The 12,220-nt window shown below is 38.0% G+C and overlaps 1 protein-coding gene and 1 pseudogene across 2 annotated transcripts in view; both read left to right on the top strand.

The window, feature by feature from the left end:
• The window catches only part of LOC109454315 (uncharacterized), a 41,798-nt gene that overhangs the window by 26,151 nt on the left and 3,427 nt on the right, over positions 1-12,220 (top strand). The window contains exon 1 of one of the 2 annotated variants that reach the window (XM_074338123.2): positions 2,682-2,838. The exons of the other annotated variant lie outside the window; for it this stretch is intronic. Coding sequence (XP_074194224.2) covers positions 2,836-2,838 — 3 coding nt within the window. The 5' untranslated portion in view covers positions 2,682-2,835. Of the gene's footprint in view, positions 1-2,681; positions 2,839-12,220 lie in introns of those variants that run through there. 2 annotated transcript variants of the gene reach the window in all.
• On the top strand, positions 4,057-12,216 carry LOC148755271 (large ribosomal subunit protein uL6 pseudogene; annotated as a pseudogene).

Here is a 12,220-nt window from a genome sequence, read left to right as displayed (position 1 = left end):
CTGCTGATACTCGTAACTATTAATAGAGGGTGTTGATGTCGGCAGTATGATAGTGGATTCATCTGTTTCTCCTTGCAGTTCTAGCCATTCCCCTGTGCATTTTCCCACTGTGTTGTTATGCACATAAGCATAAGGAGTGCTATGTCTCCTTGGATACTTGACCCCTTTATCATTCTGTAAAGCCTCTCTTTATCCCTGTGCTTTGTCTGAAATTACTAGATATGCCAGCTAACTTTCAATGTTAACGTGGTATATCTTTTTCTATTCCTAGTCTTAATCTGTCTTTATTGTTCACGTGGCTTTATTACAGACAACATGTAATTGGGTGTTGTTTTTTATCTACTATGACAGTATCTGTTTTTCAATTGTTGTATTTAGAACATTGACTTTTAAAGTAGTTATTGATACAGTTGGATTAACATATGCCATAATTTTTTTGTGTTGTTTATTTCGTGGCCTTGTTGTTTCCCACTTGTCTTCCACCTTTTTTCTGGCTTCTCTGGCTTTGAGCATTTTACTTGATTTCATTTTTTTCTCCTCCCTTAGTATAACAATTATCCTTCCTTATTTATTATTGTATTGGTTGCCCTTGACTTTGCAGTATATAGTTCACCCAAGTTCTCTTTGAAATAACACTAAACCACTTCATTGATTGTGTAAATCTCTTACAACAGAGTCTTCCCAATTCCGCCCTCCCCTGCGCCGTAGTATTGCTGTCATTTATTTTACTTATCCATAAGCTAGGATTACTGAATACATTGTTGCTAGTATTATTTTTGAACAAATTGTTATCTGTCGGATTAATAAAGAATTTTTAAGTGATATTACTGTCCCTTCATTGATTCCTTCTCAAACACTACCTTCATCATTTTCCTCCCTTTTGAAGAATTTCCTTTAATATTTCATGCAAAAGAGGTATACTGGTGATCAGTTCCCTCAATATATGCTGGTCCCACAAAGTCTTAATTCTCTCTCACTTTTGAAGGATAATTTTGCTCACTACAGAATTCTAGTCAAGTTTTAGAATTCTAATTTATTTCTGTGAGCATTTTAAATATTTCATTCTATAAATGGTGCAACCACTTGGAAAACAGTCTGGCAATTCCTAAAAAAGTAAACCTAGAATCACCATATGGCCCATCAATTCCTCTCCTAGGCATGTGTTGAAGAAAAATGAACACATATGTTTGAACAAAAATTTGTACTCGAATATTATAGTAGTGTTATTAATAGTAGCCAAAAATGAAAATAAACAAAATGTCTCTTAATGGATGAATAGATAAACAAAAAGTGTTTTATCCATACAATGGAATATTATTTGGCGAATGAAGTATTGGTACATGCTACAACATGGTTGTCCCTTGAAAAAAATTATGCTGAGTGAATGAAGTCAATCACAAGATCATATGTAATTCCATTCATTTGTAAGTCCTAAATAAGGTAATATATAAAGACAAAAAGTAGATTAGTGATTCCCAAGGCTGGTGATTGGAGGAGGAAGATGGCAATATTGGCAGTGATGGCAAAAGTATAAAAAATTTGTTTTTGAGGTGACGAAAATGTTTAAAAATTGACTTGGTCATGATTGCACACACCTGGGAATTACTGAAAACTGTTGAATTGTACTTTACATGGGTTGCACTGTATATTATGTACATTTTATCTCCATTAGGCTGTTCATACAAATAAATAAATGCATTAAAAGTTTTGCAGTCCAATCACTTAGGCATGTAAGGGTTTCTAGAGTAGGTCATACATCCATCACCTCACATAGTTACTGTGTATCTTTGGGGGTGGGGGATGAGAACGCTTAATCCACTCTTAGCAAATTTTAAGTATACAATAAGTATATGTATATCAAATCATGTTGTAATCTTTAAATATAGACAATTTTATTTGTCAATTATACCTCAATAAAACTGGTGCGAAAAAAGAATTTAAGGTGCATTCCTAGTTTATATAACGATTTATTGTTTTTCTTATATCAGTGAAAAAGGGAATCAGTTGTCTTAGGGTTATTATAGTCATTTACATTTCAGAGTTCTCTGGGGACAGAGGTAAAAACTGATGTAAATTAAATTTCCTTCCAGTGTGAAATGTAATGAACACATCTCGCACCCTGTGGTTAGACTGAGAAGAGTCCTTGCGCCCAGGCTGGAGCTCTGGGTTCCAACTTCCCACCAGAGCCAAGTGCTCTGGATTCTTTCCGTTAAGTGACTGGGGGTGGGGAAGGGATGAGGGAAGGCTCATTGCTGTCAAGGATCAAAGTTTGAAATGAAGCCAGACTGTGTTACAGATGGTGAGGTCACATTGTCTGTGTTTCCAAACAAGGTTCACAGTTCCATCAGTGGTCTGACAGCTTTGCACCAAGCCCTTGCCCCCTAGAGGACACAAGAGCCTCTTGTTCCAGTGTCACCTGGCCAAGTTGCCTTCATGTTCTGCACTTACTTGCTCCATTTGGAAACTCAAGAATTTCCTGTGCACACCTGTGCCCATATGTTCACGAAGAGCTGGGCAAATACAGTACCGTTAGCCCCAGGCCAGACAAAAGTTCTGTTTCAAGTCTGAGTCTCGGGTCCCCCTAAGGGCCGTCACTCAGGCTCGAGAAGGCGCGCCATTGTTAAGCTGTCCAATCAGAGGTGCTTCTGGGGCAGGTGGGTGGGGCGAGACACCGCATGGGCGTGGACTTCCCAGCTACCTTCAGGCCTGGCTAGGGAATGTGCGTCGCCTGTCATTAACGGTCCCTGATGGCTCTGTTGTACTTTCTGTGGCGATGTGATCTACACGGGTAGTGGTAGTTTAGGCAGGACTCAGGGAAACGCAGGAAACCAAAAAATGGTGAGTGTGCGGGGCCGGGTTCGCAGACGGGGACGAGAGGCTGGTTGGAACCGGCTGGAACCGGCTGGAACCAGCTGTGGTGGGACCCGGCCTCCCCTCGGTGAAGTCGGGAGTCTGCACACCGGAGTGCGTCGGGGGCACCGCTGAGACCATAGTCCTCCCCGGCTCGCATCGTGGGGACTGGGCGGGTAGCGGGCGACTTCGGCCCCGGAGCCTCTTTGGGCAGTTCTGCGCCCCTAGTCCCGTGTCTCCCCAGATGGTGTGGTGACCACGGGGAGGGTCATCAGTAGGCAATCGTGACTCCGTCTACGCGGCTCGTGCGCGGGAGGAGCTGTGGTCTGTGGGGTCCCCGGCTCCTTTCAACCCAGGGGTCCCGTTTTTTTGCCCGAGTTTTTCACATTTGGGAATGCAGGATCTCAAATCCAGGACCCTGTTCCCCCAGATTGGCTATTCCTAGGAGTGACAATAAACTCCTAAATTTCCAGATCCGACCTCGAATTCCCAAAGCCAACTTCCCTTCTGCGACTCACAGCATCATTATCAACTCTGTCCTCTGGGTGCATTTCAACCAGACTCAATATTTTAATTGTTTATTTTTTAGCAGAATCATTTTAGCGGAATGCTCTGTCCTAAAAGATTTCTATTTTTGCTTTTTTTTTTTTTTCATGAGAAGAAAGCCTAGAATAACCACCTGGATGGAATACGTTGTATGAAATACCCGTTCCTCCTGCCCTGGGCACAGAAGTCCTATGGGAAGTCCTTTGGGTTGAGGCTCCTCTTTGGAAACTTTCCTGGGTGATCTGTCCTGTCAGCACTGTCCCTCCTGGGTTTGTCACTTGAAAACATGTATTGACGTATTTAAGTATACGTATTTAAGAAACATATAATGACGTATCATTTTTTTTCAATAGGAATAAAATGTGTTTAATCAGTAGAGCTTGAAAGACAGTGTAAAATCCTTCCAAAGAGGCACGAAAGAGGTGACTTCCGACAAAGTATTCTAGTATTACATTCCGTTTTTATAGAGTTCTTTCACTTCTTTCTGAGCAGGTGTAGTGAGTTTCTGAGGTTTTATTTTCGGTGCTTTCAAATACAGTTCCAGGCCTTAGCATTGCAGAGCAGAATTGTTCAAGTAGATTTCTGGAGAAAAGGTAATGATCCCTGGAAATGGGGGTGCAACTGCATAGGGGTGGGTGGGGGTGGGTGATGATGCCCATTCTGAGGTTGTGGTTGTGGGTCTTTGCATTCCAGGGATAATTTGTGCACAGTGAGATGATCTGTGACGATCAGGTGTTCTGTCTGGTGGACAAAGGGTTTATGAATTGGGGAGTTCATTTGGGTCAGAATCTTAAACTGAATCAGGCTGAGTTTCCTCACTGTGACAATGGAAGCCTGAAGGAGGGAGCACTTCCATGCTTACAAGAGAGAGAGTGTGTGTGGAGCGGTCAGAGTTCGTTCCTGGGGCTGCTCTGGTGTCCCTCTCTCCTTCCCCAGGGACTGACCCATTCCAGGGGTTCTGTCTCAATCCGTGTCTAGACACCAAGTTTGTGATTATGTTCACCTTTCTGAATGTGGGTTTCCTTCTGAACTGTAGGAAAGCCAGCTGCTTATCTGTTTTGATTCCAATAATTTGTATTCATTTTCGTTGTATTTCTTTAACCATTGAATATTACAGACATTTCATTCTCATTTCCATTATATTTTATGTTTTAAACCTGGGCTTTTAAAATATAACTTGACTGAGAGATATACAGTGTGAATAAGGCAAGATTGTGGAAATTAATAGAGTTTGGTTCCATTCAGGCAAGAGAACCTGAAGATATAAGATGGATATTTTTAAGTTCTCACGGGCTTACTCCATTTTCAGGTCAGTTTTTGTATGTCCATATGCCTAGAGAACTTTTGCACTTGAAAATCTATACTATTCCTAAGGCAAATGAATCTGTATTTCAATGGATGTGAGAAAAAAGCAGTTGATTTTTTTTCATTGCTAAAAGGAAAATAACTCAAAACTTACGGAGACCTTCGAATTTTCTAGTTCATTTCAATACTTAATTGCAAATCCCTAATGTGATGTAATATGTTATTATTTCTGAAAATATTCCCAGTGTGAAATACAGTGGATGGACAAACTATTATAATTACTGCCCCTTCTCCTTTTTATCAGAAAGGGATTTGGGAGTTTTTGATGGTATGCATTTTTTAGTGATTAAAGGATTAAATCTTGGAGTGGTGTTCTGTGTAGAAAAGTTAAAATCAAATTAATTTTAAAACATAAAAGTTAATTTAAAGTAATAATTAAGCATAGGAAATATGATTATAGAAAATACAAATATTTTCTCATTAAAAAAATATTTTTTTAATTGGGGAACAGTGTGTTTTCCAGGACCCATCAGCTCCTAGTCAAGAGGAGCTGTTTGTTTGTTTTTTCAATCTTGTTGTGGAGGACGCAGCTCACTGGAACCATGTGGGAATCGAACTGGTGACCTTGGTGTTATGAGCACTGCGCTCTAACCAACTGAGCCAACTGCACCCCCCATCTCCTTATTTTAAATAAGTAATGCGTTGGAAGGTCTCTCAGACAGGAATCTAACTTAAGAAGACTTCCTGCCTACATATCCTGGTCCACTCTAGTACTCTAAGTATAGCCACCCTCGAAACAATCGTTTTAATCTCTTCTAGATCATGCCATTAGTGTTTCTTTACATAAAAACAAGACAGTGTAAATGCCTCTTTTCTTACCTATGTTTCTTCTTGTAATGAGTACTCTGGTATTTGATGTTTGTTTACTGAGGCCTTAAGCCGCACCCCTCCCTTTCCCCCTCCTGCTTCTTACCTGTCAGGCTGATGAGAAGCCTGGAGGCTCCTGCACTGGGAGCTGCTGCTCCCTGGGGAGCCCTCCTGTGAGCTGTGCTTCCCTGCGCTGTATCGTGGACCCACCCAGCCTGGTGTCTGTATACAGAGGACTCTGAGTTGACAGTTTTAGTTATTCCTTTGAGAGCATGAATATGGGAATGGGGCTCTCCTTACGGTGGTTTTGGATCCATGTCTTGGTTGGAGCCTCTGTGAGTTTAGAGTGAAATTGTAACTAGGCTGAGTTCTCCTTGATATTAGGGTGGGTCTTGGAGGTGTATTAGGATGATTACACCCTGTGAGTGAGGTGAGCCCGTCAGATGGTTACTCCTTAAAGAGGTGTTTTGTTTTATTTTCTCTCAGTTTAAAAAATTTTTTTAATTTACTTTTTATTAAAGTATGGTTGACATCATATTTATATTAGATTCAAGTGTACAACATAGTGATTTTACATTTATGTATTTTACAATGTGATCACCAAAATAAATATAGTAACCGTCACCATAGAAAATTATTACGATATTATTGACTGATTTTCCCTATGCTGTAAAATTATAACCTGGTGACTTATTTATTTTATAAGTGGAAGTCTGGACCTCTTATTCCTCTTCACCTTTTTCACCCATCCCCCTAAACCCTCCGCCCCCCCTTTTTTTCTGGTAACTATTAGTTCTTTGTTCTGTGAGTCTGTTTCTTTTGTTGTTATTGTTTGTTTTGTTTCTTTAGATTCCACATACTCATATAAGTGTAATCATGCGATATTTGTCTTTTCTTGTCAGACTTTTTACTTAGCATAAAGTCTCTAGCTCCATCCATGTTGTTGCAAATGGCAAGATTTCATTCTTTATTATGGCTGAGTAATATTCCATTGTCAATATTTCCTTTATCTTCGGGTAAAGAAAGAAGTCATTGGGGGGTCAGATCAGGTGAGTAGGGAGGGTGTTCCAATGCAGTTATTTGTTTACTGGCTAAAACTACCTCACAGACAGTGCCGTGTGAGCTGGTGCATTGTCATGATGCAAGAGCCATGAATTGTTGGCAAAATGTTCAGGTCATTTTCATCTAACTTTTTCACACAGTCTTTTCAGCACTTCCAAATAGTAAACTTGGTTAACTGTTTGTCCAGTTGATACTAATTCATAATGAATAATCCCTCTGATACCAAAAAAAAGCTTAGCAACATCATTGCAACAAGTTTGTGAACATAATGGTCAGACCTCAAATAGAGAACAAACTGCTGGTTGCCAAAGGAGGAGGCTACGGGATGGGCAGAGAAGTGGAAGGGGATTAAGAAGTACAAACTTCTAGTTATAAAATAAGTCATGGGAATGTAATATACAGCATAGGGAATAGAGTCAATAATATTGTAATGACTATGTGTGGTGACAGATTGTTACTAGACTTATTGTGATCAATTTTTAAGGTGTATAAACGTTGAATCACTATGTTGTACACCTGAAATGAATATAATGTATATCAACTATAATTAAAAATAAATTTTACAAAAGTAGTGATGGTAGGCATCATGTCTTGTTCCCGATGTTAGGGGAAAAGCTCAGCTGTTTACTGTTGAGTATGTTAGCTGTGGGTTTTCATATGTGGCCTTTATTATATTGCTAGATGTTCTGTCTAGTTTCATTTTGTTGAGAGGTTGTTGTTTTTTTAAATCATGAATGGATGTTGTATTTTGTCAAATGCGTTTTTTGTATCTATTGAGATGATCATGTGATTTTTATCCTTTGTTCTGCTATTGTGGTGTGTTTTGTTGATTGATTTGTGGATATTGAAACATTTTTGCATCTCTGGAATAAATTTTACTTGATCAGGGTATATTATCCTTTTAATGTATTGTTGAATTCAGTATGCTAATATTTTCTTGAGGATTTTTACACCGATGTTAATCAGGGATAGTGATCTATCATTGTTTTTATAGTGTCTTTGTGTGGTTTTTGTATCAGGGTAATTAATGCTAGCCTTGTAGAATGAGTATAGAAATGTTTCTTTCTCTACGAGTTTTTGGAATACTTTAAAAAGTATAGGTAATAATTCTTCTTTAAGTATTTGGTAGAATTCATCAGGGAATCTGTTAGGTCCTGGACTTTTCTGTAAATATCTATGAAATTTGTTGGGGTTTCTTTCATTACTGATTAAATGTTGTTACTAGTTATCAGTTTGTTCAGATTTTCTGTTTCTTCCTGATTTAGTCTTGGAAAGATGAATGTTTCTAGGAATTTTATCCATTTGATCTTGGTTGTCCAGTTTGTTGGTGTATAGTAGTTCATAGTATTCACCTATGATTATTTGTGTTTCTGTGATATTGGTTGTATCTTTTCTTTCATTTCTGATTTTATTTGGGCTTTTTTTTCTTGATGAGTTTGGCTAAGGGTTTATTAACTTTATCTTTTCAATGAAGCAGTCTTAGTTTCATTGATCTTTTCTGTTGTTGTTTTTTTGTTTTTGTTTTTTTTGGCTCTACTTCATGTATTTCCACTCTGATCTTTATTTCCTGCTACTAACTTTGGGTTTTGTTTGTTCTTTTTATTATAATCCTTTTCAGTGTAAGTTTAGGTAGTTTATTTGAAATTTTAATTTTGTTTCTTGAGGTAGGCCTGAATCACTGTAAACTTTCCTCTTACAATTGCTTTTGCTTTGTCACATAGATTTTGGAATACTGTGTTTTTATTTTCATTTGTTTCAGATATTTATTTATGTTTCTTTGTTAACCTCTTGATAATTTAGTGGCATATAGTTTCACCTCCATGTGTTTGTGTTTTTTCCACTTTTCTTTTAATTGTTTTCTAGTTTCATACTGTTGTGGTCAGAAAAGACACTTGATATGGCTTCAATTTTAAATGTATTGAGACTTCTTTTGTGGTGTAACACGTGACCTATCCTGGAGAATGTTCCATGTGCACTTGAAAAAGAATGTATATTCTGTTATATTTGGATGGGATTTTCTGTAAATATTTATTAAGCCCATCTGGTCTAATGTGTCTTTTAAGGCCAATGTTTCTTTGTTGGTTGTCTGTTGGGATGATGTGTTTATTTATGTAAGTGGGTTGTTAAAGTCCCCTACTACTATTATTATACTATCAATCTCTACCTTTATGACTGTAATTTTTGTGTTATGTATTTAGGCACTGATGTGTTGGGTGCGTAAATGTTTACAACTGTTACATCTTTTTATTGGATTGATTCTATTATCATTATGTAATGGCCTTCTTTGGCTCTTATTAGAGACTGTTTTAAAGTCTATTTTGTTTGATGTAATTATTCCTACACCAGCTTTCTTTTCAGTATTTGAATGAAATATCTTTTTCCATCCCTTCAATTTCAGTCTGTGCGTGCCTTTAGATCTGAAGTAATTCTTTGTAAGCCAATATATGTGGCTGTTTTTATCTGTTCAGTGACTCTGTCTTTTGATTGGAGAATTTAGGCCACTTACATTTAAAGTAATTATTGATGGGTATGGACTTATTGCCGTTTTATTAACTGTTTTCTGATTATTTTTGCAGTTCTTCTCTGTTCCTTTCTTCTCGTGCATTGGTGACTTTCCTTAGTGTTATGTTTGGATGCATTTCTCATTTATTTGGGGGGTACCTGTTACAGGTTTTTGGTTTGTGGTTATCATGAACCTCACATATAACCTGTGTTTATAGCCTGTTTTAAGTTGATGGTCGTTAAGTTCAACATATTCTAAAAGCACTACATACTTTATTCGTTCCCCCCGTATATTTTATTTTTGACATTATGTTTTGCATCTTTGTGTGTGTATGTGTATGTCCTTAATTAATTACTATAAGTACATATGATTTTACTATTGTCTTTTAACCTTCATACTAGCTTTATAATTAGTTGATCTACTTTTACTATATGCTTACCTTTACCATTTACTTTTTTTTTTTTTAAGATTTTATTGGGGAAGGGGAACAGGACTTTATTGGGGAACAGTGTGCACTTCCAGGACTTTTTTCCAAGTCAAGTTGTTGTCCTTTCAGTCTTAGTTGTGGAGGGTGCAGCTCAGCTCCAGGTCCAGTTGCCGTCTTCTAGTTGCAGGGGGCACAGCCCACCATCCCTTGCGGGAGTCAAACTGGCAACCTTGTGGTTGAGAGGATGCGCTCCAACCAACTGAGCCATCCGGGAGCTCAGCGGCAGCTCAGCTCAAGGTGCCGTGTTCAATGTTAGTTGCAGGGGGCGGAGCCCACCATCCCCTGCGGGACTCCAGGAGTTGAACCGGCAACCTTGTGGTTGAGAGCCCACTGGCCCATGCGGGAATCGAACCGGCAGCCTTCAGAGCCAGGAGCATGGAGCTCCAACCGCCTGAGCCACCGGGCCGCCCCTCTTGAGACTTCTTTGATTCCATGGATTATTTAGAAGTGTATTGTTGAATGTCCACATACTGGGTTTTCCAACTATCTTTCTGTTATTGATTTTTAGATTAATGTCTGTGTGGTGTGAGAATATATTTTGCATGATTTCTGTTATTTTTAATTTGTTAAAGTGTTTTTAATATCCCACAGTGTTTTCTGTTGGACTAATATCTACCACTGTTTTTACATTTTTCTATTTGTTACCTTTGTTCACTTTCTCTTTTGTCTTCCACCTTTTCCTACCTTATTTGATTTTATTTGAGCATTTTCCCTGATTCTTTCATTTTCTATTCTCTTAGCAATCAATTACACATATTTTTAAACTTTTTTGGTGCTTTCCATTGAATTTTCAGTATACATTTACAACAAGGTCACCTTCTCTGTCAAGTCACACTGTATCACTTCACTGATTATTCAAGTGGCTCATACCACACTATTCCCAGTCCCTTCTACTGTGTCCCTTGTCACATTGCTGCCATTTATTTTACTTATTTATAAGCACATAATTACTAAATACATTGTTGGATTATATTATTTTAAAGAAAATATCATTTGTTATATTATGATATGAAACAAAATGTATTTTGCCTTCACTTATTCCTTTTCTAATTCACCACCTTCATTATTTACATTCTTTCTTATGAATTTTTGAACGTTTCTTTCAGAGTTGGTGTAGTCATGACAGATTCCCTCAATTTTGTCTAAGAAAGCCCTACTTTATTTTTGAAGGATAATTTTGCTTTACGCAGAATTATTGGAGAGTGGTGTTTCTCTTTTAAAACTATAAAAATTAGTGTTTTGTTGTTTTGTTTTGTTTTGTTTTGTTTTGTTTTTTGCCACATCTACTACAAGGATGAAGACCATTCAGATTGTAGACATTCCAGAAAATGTGGACATCACTTTGAAGGGACGCACAGTTATTGTGGAGGGCCCCAGAGGCACCCTGAGGGGGGACTTCAATCACATCAATGTAGAACTCAGTCTCCTTGGAAAGAAAAAGAAGAGACTCTGGGGTGACAAATGGTGGGGAAGTAGAATGGAACTGGCTCCTGTCCACACTATCTGTAGTCATGTACAGAACACGGTCAAGGGTGTTACCCTGGGCGTCCCTTACAAGATGAGGGCTGTGTGTGCTCACTTCCCCATCAACATCGTCATTCAGGAGAATGGTTCTCTTGTTGAAATCAGACATGTTTGGGGTGAAAAATACATCCACAGTGTTCAGATGAGGTCAGGTGTTACTTGTTCAGTATCTCAAGCCCAGAAAAATGAGTTAATTCTTGAAGGAAATGATATTGAACTTGTATCAAATTCAGCTGCTTTAATTCAGCAAGCCACAGCAGTTAAAAATAAGGATATCAGAAAAATTTTAGATGGTATTTGTGTTTCTGAAAATGGAACAGTTCAGCAGGCTGATGAATAAGATCTAAGTTGTCCAGCTATAGAAACACCAAGATGTTGAGTGATTCCTCAAACTTATTTGTGATATTTTAAAGATACAATAAAAGTCATGTATTGAAAAAAAATTAAATAAAACTATAAAGATTCCACAAGGGAAAAGCAGTGCTTGTCTATAAGAATATTGTCATTCAGCCAGCAGCATCTGATGATTTTTAATGGCCTGGGGAACTTTAGGATGATGTGGCCAGCTGGACCTTGCTAAAACTGGCATTGCCATAGGCCTTCTAGACTCTCGTATTTGGTGATGGCAATAGAACAAAAAGCTTTTAGTCTTTAGTATGTATTTATTCACTGAAACCTCATGCAGATGTGACCCTCTGTCTCATGGAGTACTCTAAATAATAAGGGAGAAGAAGAAAAATTTTTTTCACATGGAATTGGTCATCTTAAAACGATAATGTTTGTTTCATTTTCATAGCATTTCTGTTTGTCCCAACATGCTGTGAACCCTGCCTTTAGAAGAATTACATAAAATATAGTATGATCATGGTAAAAATGTGTACATAATTTCCATGTGTTCATGATGGTATTAAATTTATGAGGAAGTAATTGTGGACAGAGTGTAAGTTTCTAATGACCAGTCGTAGGATAAATGTTTGGAAATGAGACAGTCATATGTAGCCTTCCTGTAAATGGAGTATAGATGTCTAGAGCAGTCAGTCTTGTGAATTTTACTATACACTTATTTGTGGTATTTT

Source organism: Rhinolophus sinicus, chromosome 15, assembly GCF_057876585.1.
Source record: "Rhinolophus sinicus isolate RSI-liver-muscle chromosome 15, RSI-T2T, whole genome shotgun sequence".
NCBI lineage: Eukaryota > Metazoa > Chordata > Mammalia > Chiroptera > Rhinolophidae > Rhinolophus > Rhinolophus sinicus.
This window is presented reverse-complemented; position numbering and strand designations above follow the sequence as displayed.